General features: G+C 39.4%; 1 protein-coding gene across 1 annotated transcript; it reads right to left on the bottom strand.

Moving 5' to 3' along the window:
• Nucleotides 1–9,254: 9,254 nt before the first annotated feature.
• On the bottom strand, nucleotides 9,255–10,922 carry LOC129772889 (uncharacterized). The gene has a single exon (XM_055776419.1). It carries the CDS (start codon nucleotides 10,920–10,922, stop codon nucleotides 9,255–9,257), a length of 1,668 nt encoding a protein of 555 aa, XP_055632394.1.
• Between the last annotated feature and the right edge of the window lie 4,087 nt (nucleotides 10,923–15,009).

Genomic DNA, 15,009 nt, shown 5'->3' with positions numbered 1-15,009 from the left:
CTGGCGGGATCCACGTGTTCTCAATTTGTCGATGCTCGGTACAGATGACCAGGACCAGGGTGAGAGGACAGGCGGTGAAAACTCGTCGGTAGAGACGTCACCACTCATTCGAATTGAAACTGACTGCAAGTTGCGAAAATTAGTTATATAACAACGGAAATTGGCGTCTAGACAGATTTGCTGCTCTTGCTGCCGGGGCGGAATTCATAGAGCAGTAACCGGAATGGAAAAGGTCATCAGCAGCAGTACATCATCAAATCACTCCGAAATGTGCAAATGGGGCGAGCTGTGACGGACTGTCGATTTTGTGTCATTATAATTGGGTACGAAATAAGATTCTACAGATTCGCAGATTATAGTGTCCTTTGGCATACGAGATGCATTCTACATATTGATGATTATCGGTGAAATATTCCACTGCACGCACGTCGTATTTTAGTAATCAGTGGGGTCTCATCATCATCATCATCAATCAGTTACACAAATTCGCAAGGTTACTCAAGGGCTTTTCCAAATAAGCCCATTGGGCAATTTCAATTAAAATCGAGCTAAAACTGCAGATTTTAAAAACTTGTATTTTTGATTCGAACGAAAGATTGTATCCTTGGAGGAAATATGAGTTTTCCACAACATTTGGGATTTTTTTGACTCAAGTGTAACTTTTGAAAAGGGCGTATAGATTTTAGTAAGAGAATCTTTGATAACTTATATCTCAAAAACTAAGAGTTCTACTGAAATAGTGTCTTAGGAAGAGTTATAGAGTATCGATGTTTAAAAGTGATAAAAATATACACTGAGAAAAAAAACAGTACTTTTTTTTATTTGCAAAAAAAAAATTGTAATATCTAAAATACATATTTTTAATTTTTTAAAAAAAATTTTCATATAAAATAGAAGTCATGTAGAAAATTTCAAAAATGGGTACAAGATGATAAAATTATTTTTACGAACTTCGTGGAACATCGAATTTTAATGAATTTTCGAAACTTGGAATTTTTGTATATTGAAAATCATTTTTAGCCACAAATTATGAATCCTGATGTGATTAAAAAAAGGCTCAATATCAATCTCCTTCTAAATGCAGCCATTTTCGAGATATTTGGAAAAACATTTCTAATTTATTGTCTTTTTCAATTTAATTTTTGACGTAGGACTACGTCTTTCATTTCTATACCGGGGTGTAAAATCAAAGTTTCGAAAACGAAAGCGTTACGCCGGAGACCGAGATTTTGAGCGTTAATAGCTCCTAAACAACTGAACGAAATGGTATGATAAACACTTCATTCGAAAGATAAAATGTCTACGCGTTATATACTTGTTACTTTTTGATCCAAAAACTTGTTTCAATAGTCTTAAAATTGCTTTAAAACAGGCTATTGAAATCACCAATCGGTATATAAGCGAGCGGCGCTCGGAAATCCACTCAGTTCTAAATGAACAGCGATTGGAGCATGTTGTCGCTGTTGCGGTGAAGCTCTTTATTTATCATGAAAGCGCGGATGAACAGAGCCTGTTTGTGCACCCTAGGCCAGAAGGGAGTCTATCAGGAGGAGAGTGATGCCACAAACGGTTCCCTAGGAAGACATCGCTACACACACATACACGCGCGGCTATTAACAGGTGGTTATCGAGTTGGCATTAACCACTGGTGGGCTTTCAGTATCGAGGAAAATGTGGAAATATCTAATCGTTACTGAAAATAATCTGCCAGTTCCTTTGGGAATTTTCAAAATATATTCATGTGAAAGAGTTTAATTGAATGTTTTCTATCCATGTAACACTGTGACCAAATATGTTTTAATCAAGTGCTATTAACAGGTGGTTATCGAGTTGGCATTAACCATTGGTGGGCTTCCAGTATCGAGGAAAATGTGGAAATAACTAATCGTTACTGAAAATAATCAGCCAGTTCCTCTGGGAATTTTCAAAATATATTCATGTGAAAGAGTTTAATTGAATGTTTTCTATCCATGTAACACTGTGACCAAATATGTTTCAATCAAGTGCTATTAACAGGTGGTTATCGAGTTGGCATTAACCACTGGTGGGCTTCCAGTATCGAGGAAAATGTGGAAATATCTAATTGTTTCTGAAATAATCTGCCAGTTCCTTTGGGAATTTTCAAAATATATTCATGTGAAAGAGTTAATTGAATGTTTTCTATTCATGTAACACTGTGACCAAATACATTTGGTTTTGTGGTTTTTCAATCAATCGCAATTAACAGGATAGCTTCAGAAGATTATTCTTCCCCATCAGTAGGATATTTCCGTATCCAATATTGTATGCGCCCGCAATCGATTATTGCTCCGTCGCCGAAAGTTCCGAGCTCAGAGAGTTCATTCTCCTCTAGTTTGCCTTCCAAATTGCCATTGTAAACCACACCTTCTCTCGATTCAATCAGACACAAAAAGCATACTTAAGCGATATTCTGGTGGTGAGACACATTCATTTTTCGTGAGGACATCGACAAGACAACATCGTTGCCTAACGTGCTGGAGGAGGTGGACGGCGAAGGATCGACACATACACGCGCAGAACTCTTTCCGTTAGGATGCCATTCAGCATCGAGAAAGTTCCGGAAAGATCTAATCATTGCTGGAAAATAATCTGCCAGTTCCTTTGGGAATTTTCAAAATATATTCTTGTGAAAGAGTTTAATTGAATGTTTTCTATCCATGTAACACTGTGACCAAATACATTTGGTTTTGGGGTTTTTCAATCAATCGCAATCAACAGGATAGCTTCAGAAGATTATTCTTCCCCATCAGTAGGATATTTCCGTATCCAATATTGGATGCATAAAACCTTGTGCCTCCAACGTAACGCTCTCGTTTTCGAAGTTCTCCAAATATTCATTCATTCAGAATGAATTCAGATTCAACTTCATACAAATGATCTCTAAATCGACGATAGTCCTACGTCACCCTTGCGGTTATACCATAGATATAACCCACTTCCTGTTTTTTTAAATTTATATATGTATTTTTTTTATTTTTCATATTTTTTATATACGCATATTTTTTATTTTTTTCATATAAAATAGAAGTTATGTAGAAAATTTAAAAGATCAGTCCAAGATGGGAAAACTATTTTTGACGAACTTTATGCAACATCGTTTTTTTATGAAACTTCAAATTTTTTATGTTTACAATTATTTTTAGTAACAAATTTTGAATTCTGATCTGATTTAAAATAGAAAAGCTCAATAGCAATCTCCTTCTAAATGCAGCCATTCTCGAGACATTATTATTTTTAATCATAATGATGTACAGCCAACTCTCCCTAACTCGATATCCAAAGGGACCATCGAGTTAGGTAGGTATCGAGATACAGAAAATTTTTTCCTTTTTTTTTATGTCTTAAATTGTCATATATTAGGGTAAGTGTCCCAATTATGGTGTGAATTTTAATTTTTGATTCATTCCCTTAAAGTGAAAAGAACACCTTTCCTATATAAAAAAAAAAACTCCAGTATCTCTCAGGAGGTAATAGACGATTATATTTCATGAAAAAAATCCTACTACGAATATGTTCGAATTTCAACGATAACAGAGTTATAGAACTTTTTCTTTGTTTCGGACTCTGTTGGCTCATACTGACTCCACATTGAAAAGTACGCTACGTAATCCAATTCTGTTGCTTTTATTTGAAAGATGAGAAAATTTAGTACAGGAAATAGTAATGGAACATCTAAATTAGTGAACATTTTGTTAGAAACATTTTGGAAGTGGAATATTTAAAAGTAATTTTTTTCTAATTTGTAATTATTAATTTTATCCCAAAAATTCATACTAAACTTGATTGTTTCTATCAATTAAATTAAAGCTCTCTAACCCCTCTACAATTTGTTCTTTGACGTCCAACTTCTATCTCTCTTAATTTCACTGCAATATCGATATAAATAATTCCGGGTGGAAATTCAAGCAAAATCTTCAAAAATCGCGATTTTTAACTCATTGTGTTTATAAAAGCCACTTAGATTTCACATTAATGTTGAAAGGTTAATTTTGTTTTTTGAAATTATTCATATTTGAATTATAAAAACAGGAAGTGGGTTATATCTATGGTATAACCGCAAGGGTGACGTAGGACTATCGTTGATTTAGAGATCATTTGTATGAAGTTGAATCTGAATTCATTCTGAATGAATGAATATTTGGAGAACTTCGAAAACGAGAGCGTTACGTTGGAGGCACAAGGTTTTATGCATCCAATATTGGATACGGAAATATCCTACTGATGGGGAAGAATAATCTTCTGAAGCTATCCTGTTGATTGCGATTGATTGAAAAACCCCAAAACCAAATGTATTTGGTCACAGTGTTACATGGATAGAAAACATTCAATTAAACTCTTTCACATGAATATATTTTGAAAATTCCCAAAGGAACTGGCAGATTATTTTCCAGCAATGATTAGATCTTTCCGGAACTTTCTCGATGCTGAATGGCATCCTAACGGAAAGAGTTCTGCGCGTGTATGTGTCGATCCTTCGCCGTCCACCTCCTCCAGCACGTTAGGCAACGATGTTGTCTTGTCGATGTCCTCACGAAAAATGAATGTGTCTCACCACCAGAATATCGCTTAAGTATGCTTTTTGTGTGTGATTGAATCGAGAGAAGGTGTGGTTTACGATGGCAATTTGGAAGGCAAACTAGAGGGGAATGAACTCTCTGAGCTCGGAACTTTCGGCGACTGAGCAATAATCGATTGCGGGCGCATACAATATTGGATACGGAAATATCCTACTGATGGGGAAGAATAATCTTCTGAAGCTATCCTGTTAATTGCGATTGATTGAAAAACCACAAAACCAAATGTATTTGGTCACAGTGTTACATGAATAGAAAACATTCAATTAAACTCTTTCACATGAATATATTTTGAAAATTCCCAAAGGAACTGGCAGATTATTTCAGAAACGATTAGATATTTCCACATTTTCCTCGATACTGGAAGCCCACCAGTGGTTAATGCAAACTCGATAACCACCTGTTAATAGCACTTGATTGAAACATATTTGGTCACAGTGTTACATGGATAGAAAACATTCAATTAAACTCTTTCACATGAATATATTTTGAAAATTCCCAGAGGAACTGGCTGATTATTTTCAGTAACGATTAGTTATTTCCACATTTTCCTCGATACTGGAAGCCCACCAATGGTTAATGCCAACTCGATAACCACCTGTTAATAGCACTAGATTAAAACATATTTGGTCACAGTGTTACATGGATAGAAAACATTCAATTAAACTCTTTCACATGAATATATTTTGAAAATTCCCAAAGGAACTGGCAGATTATTTTCAGTAACGATTAGATATTTCCACATTTTCCTCGATACTGGAAGCCCACCAGTGGTTAATGCCAACTCGATAACCACCTGTTAATAGCCGCGCGTGTATGTGTGTGTAGCGATGTCTTCCTAGGGAACCGTTTGTGGCATCACTCTCCTCCTGATAGATTCCCTTCTGGCCTAGGGTGCACAAACAGGCTCTGTTCATCCGCGCTTTCATGATAAATAAAGAGCTTCACCGCAACAGCGACAACATGCTCCAATCGCTGTTCATTTAGAACTGAGTGGATTTCCGAGCGCCGCTCGCTTATATACCGATTGGTGATTTCAATAGCCTGTTTTAAAGCAATTTTAAGACTATTGAAACAAGTTTTTGGATCAAAAAGTAACAAGTATATAACGCGTAGACATTTTATCTTTCGAATGAAGTGTTTATCATACCATTTCGTTCAGTTGTTTAGGAGCTATTAACGCTCAAAATCTCGGTCTCCGGCGTAACGCTTTCGTTTTCGAAACTTTGATTTTACACCCCGGTATAGAAATGAAAGACGTAGTCCTACGTCAAAAAAAACTTTCAAACTGTATATAATCGAGTCCTAAATTTTACATAATCGAATCATATATAATCGAATTTGTATATAATCTAGTCCTGCATGAGGAACAAGGTTAACGAAGAAAATATTGATTGAGTATGTTATTCAAACTAAATTGTCACGATCACGCAGGAACTGTTCAATCACAAAGGAATGTTTGAATAGTTTCACAGGAACATTTTCAGTTGATTTCAATATTCCGAACATAATCTTCAGGTTTGATTTAACGTTCGACGATGTAATTTCGACACAATCATCTGAACCTTCCTGAATATTCTCCATCTCAATCGAACTACTATCTTCAGCGCTTTTCTCAGTTTTTTCAACACTTTCCAGTATATCGGTATCTGGCATCAGATCACAGCAAATCACGTTTTTGTCCTTTTTGCACTAATCATTAAAAGACATTGAGCAATCGAACGGTATTGTACTGTCGACATCAGCAAGCTCACGACTCATTTATTATGCCAACGGAATATCACCATCGTCATTGAAGGAAAATTCGGCTTCCTGAAGCAATTTTAAATAGTCTCAGATTTAACCTTATTGATTTTAGAGGGTGAAAGTATTTCAATTGCATCCAATACCGGTATATCTGAAGGGTCCTAGAGTTAGGGTGACCATCTGTCCTGATTGAGCAGGACATGTCCTGATTTTGGGATCTATCTGGAGCGTCCTGATTTATTTTTCACAGTCTAGCCTTTGTAACCTCGATAGGATAGATTTAGCGTAACGAATAAATAAAAGACGTGTATTCTCTTGGCTCGCTCTTTATCCACTAACTACTATCATATATAAGCTTGAGTATCTATAAAAGGGATCAAAATGAAAATGAACCAGGAATTCAAATAGGGTTCTTTAATGATTCTTTACACTCGGACACCATTCTTAATACGATGTCCTCATCGTTGATTTACTCGCTGGCCTCTGCATCCTCCGTTGAATCGCCAGACTGTTCATCATCGCTTTCCATCAGCATATCTTCCATCAGTTCGAGATCTGGTAACTCGCACCATGCTTTGATGCGATCAGCCGAATAGACCGTTGAAAAACGTCGTTCGCTTTGCTCTGGGAGGCTTTTAATTCGATAGCGATCGTTCCCTAATATTTTCACGATAACATATGGTCCTTTATATCGCGGCTCCAGCTTGTGACTGCCTCCTGGTTGAAACTGGTCCTTTTCCACCAAAACAAGGTCACCGACTTGGAAAATCCTGGCTCCTATACGTCGCTGGTCGAAGTATCGCTTTTGCGTACGCTGTTTCAGCTGCATCCGTTGTACCGCCAAAGCCTTCAGTTGCACGGGATCTGCAACCCTGTTGTCGTCTTCATCATGTATGGCAAGCACAACTTCATTACGATGAATATCACGAGGCTGGTAGCTCAGTAGAAGCGACGATGGACTACACCCGGTAGTAGAATTTGGACTATTGTTGATGGCCCACTGAATACCATTAATCTTTTCATCCCATTTTCGGTCGTCTGGTTCGACCAAAGCTCGAAGCGTATTCAGAATGGTCCGATTAGAGCGCTCTACTTGACCGTTACCTCTAGGAGCACCAACAGCGACTTTTATGTGTTGGATGCCCATTTCAGAGCACACTGCGGCAAACGCACGGCTTGTGAAGGCTGTTCCTCTGTCGGTTATTATCCTTCCCGGTGAGCCAAAAACTGCCACCACGTCCCGCAGCATGCAAATAACCGGCACTGATTTCGTTGATTTGACCGGTTTCGCCAAGATGAACTTCGTAAATCCACATATCAGTACTAATAAGTGCACGTTGCCTTTGGAGGAGCGCGGAAAAGGCCCCAGATGATCCAAATGGATGGTTTGGAATGGTACAGGATACTTAGGGATTGGATGTAATAAGCCCTCCGGACGTCCTCCTTTCTCTTTCGCAAACGCACATCTTGGACAGGATTTGATGTAGCTCTGCGTATACTTGCGCATCCGGGGAAACCAAAACTTCTGCACAAGCAGATGTAGAACTTTCTCCTCTCCGAAGTGGCCAAAATCGTCATGATAATGTTTAAGCAACCTCCAACGAATATTGGCTGGCACCACCCAACATTTTCTGCCATCGACTTTCCGGTACAGCCGATGGTTCTCCAACAAGTAGTTCTCCTGGATCTGCCTCTGTTCATCGTTCTCCGGAACACTCTCCATATGTGCGATGATATTGACTAGCTTTGGATCTCGACGCTGCATGGACACCAGCGCGTCACCATTGCTGATTTCGAGGATCAGTATGCTCTCACCCACCGATTGAACTTCTCCTGGGGGTTCCACCGGATTTCGGCTCAGTGAATCGACATGGGCCATGGCTGCACCCGGCCGGTATTCGATATCAAAATCGTATTCCAATAGCTTGAGAAAATATCGGGCAATACGATGATTGATATCCTTCTTTTTATGCGCATCTCTCACCGCACTGCAATCCGTCTTGATGACAAACCCCAGCTCTTGAAACGTTCCACCCCAGCTACGACGGCCAACATTTCCAGCTCGTAGCTATCGTAGCGACATTCGTTGTCGTTTGTTTTTCTCCTAAAATAGCTCAACGGTTTCAGTCCTCCGTCCACCTTCATCAACAATACTGCAGCCAGCCCGATTGACGACGCATCGGTATGCAATTCCAGGTCGCACTTTGGATCGAATGACGCTAAAAGTGGTCTGCTGCACAGTATAGACTTGATCGTTTCAAACGCCTGTTGCTGCTCAAGCTTCCACTCGAATACTGCGTCCTTCTTCACAAGCTTGAAAAGTGGCGCTGCAATTATGCTGTAGCCCTTTACAATACTCCGAAAGAATCCTGAAAGACCGATGAACTGCTGGACTTGTCCAACCGAGGTGGGGGTTGGAAATCTGCGAACGGCATCCGTCTTCAGATGACCCGGTTTGACCCCCTCTTGATTGACCTCGAAGCCCAGAAAGAGTACAGTTTCTTCGAAAAATTGACTCTTCTTCAGGTTGATCGTTAATCCAAACTTCTTCAGCACTTCCAATAGTCTTCGAAATTTCTCCAGCACCTCCGCTTCCGACGATCCGGCGATAATCAGGTCGTCCATGTAACCAACAACACCATCGTCCTTCTCTAATCTTAACACCTTGTTTATCGTTCGTTGAAATACGGCACACCCGTTAACAAGACCAAAAGGCATCCGGAGAAAACGAAAATGTCCATCTTTTGTGGAAAACGCTGTATAATCTTGGGAATCTGAGGAAAGCGGTATTTGGTAGTAGCCGCTATACAGGTCCACGGAGATGAAGATCTTCCCGCCTGCCAGCTTGTTGAGACAGCTTTCTATGTCCGGCATGGGGAACCGATATTTTACGGTTTTAGCATTCAGTTGTCTTTAATCCACCGCCATCCGGAATTGATTGTCCTTCTTCGGCACCAACACCACTGGACTGTTGTATGGTGACTCAGTCTCTTCAATGATTCCAGCCTCAACGAGATCAGCCACGATTTCACTCAATGCAGCCTCCCGAGTATATTCCAGCTTTCTCAGTTTTACGTACACTGGTTCCGTGTCTTTAAGCACTATCTTCATTTCGGCATCATTCGCTACCCCTAGCTCTTTCATCGTCTTAGAAAAACACTGGCGATAATTGTTCATCACTTCCAGCAATTGGCTTTGGGCAGTCAACGAGCCACCACACTTAATATCATTTGCCACAATGACACTCTTTTCTTCTGATACGTCGATTTTGAATACCGTCATTGGTTTTTCATTTACGAAATCTTCGACGCTTCCGTTGGTCCTTTCTTCGGATTCCAACTTAAATTTCACTTCAGATCCTCGCTTTATCATCACCAAATTATCCTGATCGATGATATCTTCACCAATAATTATTGGCATCTCTTGTACGTAATCCGGTACCACATGAAATTTCGCAGACAGTTTCACCTGATCCATTATAATGTTAGCTACACACAACGATCTTACAGCCACCTGCTTCAAACCGAATCCTTGCAGTACTTTTCCACAAGGCTGCAATTCGCCACATCGCGAAGCATAGTGCTGTTGTATTGTAGACGCTTTCGCCCCTGTAACTACCAACGCCGTTAAGTTCAGATCACCGATTACCACTGGCTTCACGAAGGCGCTTTTCCGCTGTATCATCTTTATCGAACTGTTAACCGCTCTTTGCCCGACTAACGGATATTTTTGGTTAGCTAGTGGGCAATCACGCTTCCAGTGGCCCTCTTGATGGCAACGAAAACACTTTTTCATCTTTCCTCGTGTATCTGTTAAACCAGAAGTACCAGCCACATCTGAAACAGCAGGCTTCGATGTACCAACTCTTTGCGATTCTACGTTTGCATTGCCTAAACCTTGCATTTGTTCAATCCACTTCAGCTGCGTCAATAGATCTTGTACTGTATTGGTGTTAGTTACACTGACCTTAGATCGAGACAAAAATGCTGTCAGACCATTTATTATGTATGTTACGATGGTCTGCTCATCGAAACCCCCACGTTTTCCCATCGCGTTCATACAGTACACGAACACTTCTATGGTTTCAGTCGGTAGCCGACGTCGGCTTTGCATGAGATTGTGGTAGTGGATGGAACTCTGGGACGATGGGAAACCTCCTTTGATCGCCGTAGTAAACGTACTCCAATCCGCCACTTCGTCTCTTACCCCTTCAAACCACAGTCGCGCCGCACCCTGTAGTTGAAGCCGAGCACAATACAGCTTCGCATCATCAGTCCAATTGTACGACCGAGCGACACTATTGATCGATTTGACCCATTCTTCTGCGGTTAAACTAGTTGGGTCTTTCGGATCAAATTTGCTCACAAGGCTCTCCATCTCCCTTGGCTCTGGCATTTTAGATCGTGTCTGTAGCTGGGTGAGCGCCTCTTGAAGCTGCCGTTGTGTTTGCAACAGTTCGATCTGCTGCCGCAGTCGCTCATTTTCCTGTTGCAATTTTTCGGTGTCACTCATTTTTTCGACCTTACTTTTGCTCCGTTGGGTAACGTTCGATATACTGTCCTTATCTTCCGAATCACTCATTACACAGAGGTAATTTACCAAACTAAAAGGTGTATTAGTGAATATACACGGTCAGATGAGTGGTCTATTGTTCCCTCAACAAGAACAAATAATCTCTTCTCGAACTGATCCGAACTTTTCAGTGTACGCGCTCTTCCAAGCCACCATCCGGTCACTATCGATCTCTGGCCACGCGGTTACTTGCCGTACCTTCTCGTTTTCAATTTTACCCGGTAACGTATTCCCGAAACTCGGTGAATTCCACGTCAAATCCGTTATACCATGAAAACTCCGGTTCCCCGTCCGCGATATCCTGTCTACAGAGATGTAACCTCGATAGGATAGATTTAGCGTAACGAATAAATAAAAGACGTGTATTCTCTTGGCTCGCTCTTTATTCACTAACTACTATCATATATAAGCTTGAGTATCTATAAAAGGGATCAAAATGAAAATGAACCAGGAATTCAAATAGGGTTCTTTAATTATTCTTTTCACCTTTGTCCTGATTTTAAGAGAAATTCAATTTTGTTGCAGAATCAGAATTATTTTCAATGTATTATGTTTTTGAGTAAAATCTTTTTTTTTGAGGACCAATGCTTTGTGAGCATATAAAGCGTAGTAGTTGGATCTTCCACGAGATCTTTCAACTATTTTCATTTAGAGATTTTGTTTCATTGGACACGATTTCTCGATATTCCAGGTTATTTTTTTCAAATGTCTAAATGTCATTTTACCGACGAACTGCGCCAGAAGCATCTCCTTTTCACAAAAAAAAACTTAAGGATTATGAGGCCAACGCTGCATATTTGATTCATAAGTGCCGGTAACTTGAATCGGTATTGAGATTTAGCCATTTTGTTGAAACAGAAGTTTGAAATCAACAATGAAACATTACAGACAGATCTGATTGGGAAAAGCATATACAAACACCGAAACATTGCTAGAATATTCGATTGGCATCCACTTCCAAATCCATGCTGAACTATGTGGTACAGAAATCCAGCAGTTCACAAAATTTGGGTTGCAGAAGGAGCTTTTGCGTTCAATACCTGTGGCTTGTACATCGGTTTTATTGCACTTGATGTTAGATGACTCTGAAACCGCCAAAAAACCTCCTGTGCTCGTGAAAAAACAGTATCTTCGGAGTATTTTTACCGCATGAATCTCCCAAAAAATATGTGAAATAAATAAATTTCACGTGTTTTTTTTTTATTTATATCTCAAAGAATCACGATGCTTTGGTCATAAAAGTTGCTGTGACAACTGTCCTGATTGTCAACTCTGACCAGATGGTATCCCTACCTAGAGTGCATTAAAATACAGTAAGAATGCTAAATAACATGAAGGTTGAAATGGACAAATATCCTCCATTTCTTGCAAACTTCGTTTAACTAATAGAACTAATTAATCGAAGTTGGCGAGAGTACTGATTCAGGTTCTTGATTATGTCGAAGTCCAGCTGCTGAGCTACGGGAGTAAAGATTTGTGGAAAAATAGTAAACTTATCGATTTGAGCTTTGGTCGGAGAGCCTTTGACCACCTTGGAGAAGAAATAGATATAATTATGATACATAACACATGATTCCAGAAATAATAGCTTTCTATTTCCATTGGAAAATTTTTCGTCAAGTTGCATGAGTTGCTTTAAAGTTGGGAAATCCCAGTTTCTGGACAAATTCGCAAGCCATATCCCGAAGAATAGAACCTGAGAGAGGTAGATTACTCTCTCTGGCTTGATAAGATAAAAATCAAAAAACCAACTTTTCGATTCCGACCAACCTTATATGAGGGGCTTAGAATGCAAGGGGTGTAAGTGATTTGATCGATTTCTCTACATCTAGGGGTAGTGGGGGCAAATTGGTCATGGGGGGCAAAGTGGTCACCTGCTTGTTTGGTATGGTATGGTATAACTATTGACTGTAGATGTCGTATTGATAGTCACATAATGTTTGAAGAATTTAATGACTTTTGAGTCGTCCTGTACTTCAGTAGAGCTGTCGCATGTCAAAATACAAATTAAAACAGAAATTACTTTCTCGACAGCCATTCGGCCGTAGTTCTGTGCGCATGGTATCTAAGGAATTTCTCGTGAAATTTAGTTTATTCAATCTGATATATTGGACAAATCATCAGTTTGAACGACTGTTCACATATTTTAGGAGAGGTGAACAGATATTTTATTTAATCTCAGCGATGATTTAGCATAGACATTATTTTCATGTTTGGGTGCAAAGTGGTCATAGGTGAATAACAACTTACAATGTTCTGTTTACTAAAGCTGATATACCTCATCACATTCTGCTCTGGAAGAAGAGCCTTTTGTGGCTTTGACCCTGAATGAATAAGCCACTCCAACTAAACCAAGCCTCATTATGAAGAACGTTATGTGTAAAATTTAAATTGAGACTCTAGGTGAATAGGCCAAGCTTATTTCATGCATGTACCTACTATAACAAATATGATTTGAACAAATTTGGACGAAAAAAACGCATAAATCTATCCCATGTTGCTTGATATGTGCGGGTGACCACTTTGCCCCCACTAGGTGACCACTTTACCTCCAAGCAAAAAAAAAAGTTCGATTTTTCACCTTTTTTTTTAATGATGAAAAATGTACTATTTTGAATTTTTATAGTAAAAGCCGTTTGCTATCTTGATGAACAATGAGTTGAACTATAATATTCTTCGAGAAACGGGAATTAAATCGGTATGTGGGCGCTGGAAATGGGCATATTCCTTAGGGTGACCACTATGCCCCCACTTCCCCTACTCTCTCTTTTGGTCATAACTTAGCTGCCAACTCATTTCCAGCTGTATTTGGCAATGTGGAAGGTAGTTCAGAACCTCATTTATCGGATTCCATAGCAAACTTAAATTGGATCGTTTTTGCAGTTGAGTTATTAATCAAGGAAAAAGTTGACGAAGAGAAATCGATCAAGTCACTAACACCCCTTGCATTCTAAGCCCTTCATATATTTTTGGTCCAGATTCAATTTTCCATTCCGATTCCATTTTTACTTTAGTTTGAATAGTGTTGTTACCGTACTTAGTGCAACACTGAAATTATTTGTAGCTTCAGACCCCTTCCGTCCATACTTTTCGACCTGCTCTATTATGCTTAAACGTTGCACAACAGTTAGCGGTTTAATCGTTCGCTTGAAAGGTTTTTCGTGGTTTTCCATACTTGAAAATAATTTTTTTGATGACACGAACACTCCGTCTTCACTTTCAAGAGCAATTGAAATCAGAGGTAATAACGCACAAAAACATGTACGCAAAAATCAGTCGAGTTAGGGAGGTGAAAATCCATGGAAAAATGAATCAAAACACATCGAGTAAGCGAGGCATCGAGTTAGGGAGAGAAGAATGCTTGTAAAATCGAAGGTGCCATGAAATCCATTGAGTTAGGGAAAATATCGAGATACAGAACATCGAATTAGGGAGAGTTGAGTGTATTTGGAAAAGTTTATTATAAGCAAAGTCATAAAATTTTATGAACATGGCGGTATAACACGACAAACATATTAAAAGAGCCTATTTACTATAAGAAAGACAATAAATTGAAAATATGTTCTTAAATATCTCGAGAATGGCTGCATTTAGAAGGAGATCGACAACGAGCATCTTTGTTTTAACGGGTGTTAAATAAAAAATGAGAATTTTTTCAATACCTTTCAGTAACTCAAATAAAGAGCGTAAAATTTTCTTTCTCCAAGAAAATTGCTCTTTGAGCTCCCTAGAAACAGTAGGCGTGTTTGGTTTTGCTAGTTTCAATTTAGTCAAAGCAAAGATGGCGCCGAAACAGCACGTGTTCCGCGAACGCATTGTACGGTTCTACGAAACGCATTTCCAGCAAGGAAAAAAGCTCACGGTGGCACATTTTAAGGAAGAAAATCTACCTGTCAGTACGGTATAGCGTAACCTGGGTTCCCTTAACGTAGAGCGGAAGGTCGGAAGTGGTCGTCCGGTGACGATAATGACGAAGCAGAGGAAGACATCGTTAAAGAAGCTGTTTGACAACAAGGACGCAACCAGCCTGCGTGGCGGTGGTCGGAAATATGGCTGCTCCCATGTATTGATCCATCGGACCCTCAAGATGGAAGGA

This window comes from Toxorhynchites rutilus, chromosome 3 (assembly GCF_029784135.1).
Source record: "Toxorhynchites rutilus septentrionalis strain SRP chromosome 3, ASM2978413v1, whole genome shotgun sequence".
Classification (NCBI taxonomy): domain Eukaryota; kingdom Metazoa; phylum Arthropoda; class Insecta; order Diptera; family Culicidae; genus Toxorhynchites; species Toxorhynchites rutilus.
Note: the sequence above shows the minus strand (reverse complement) of the source record. Positions and strands in the feature narration are given on the sequence as shown.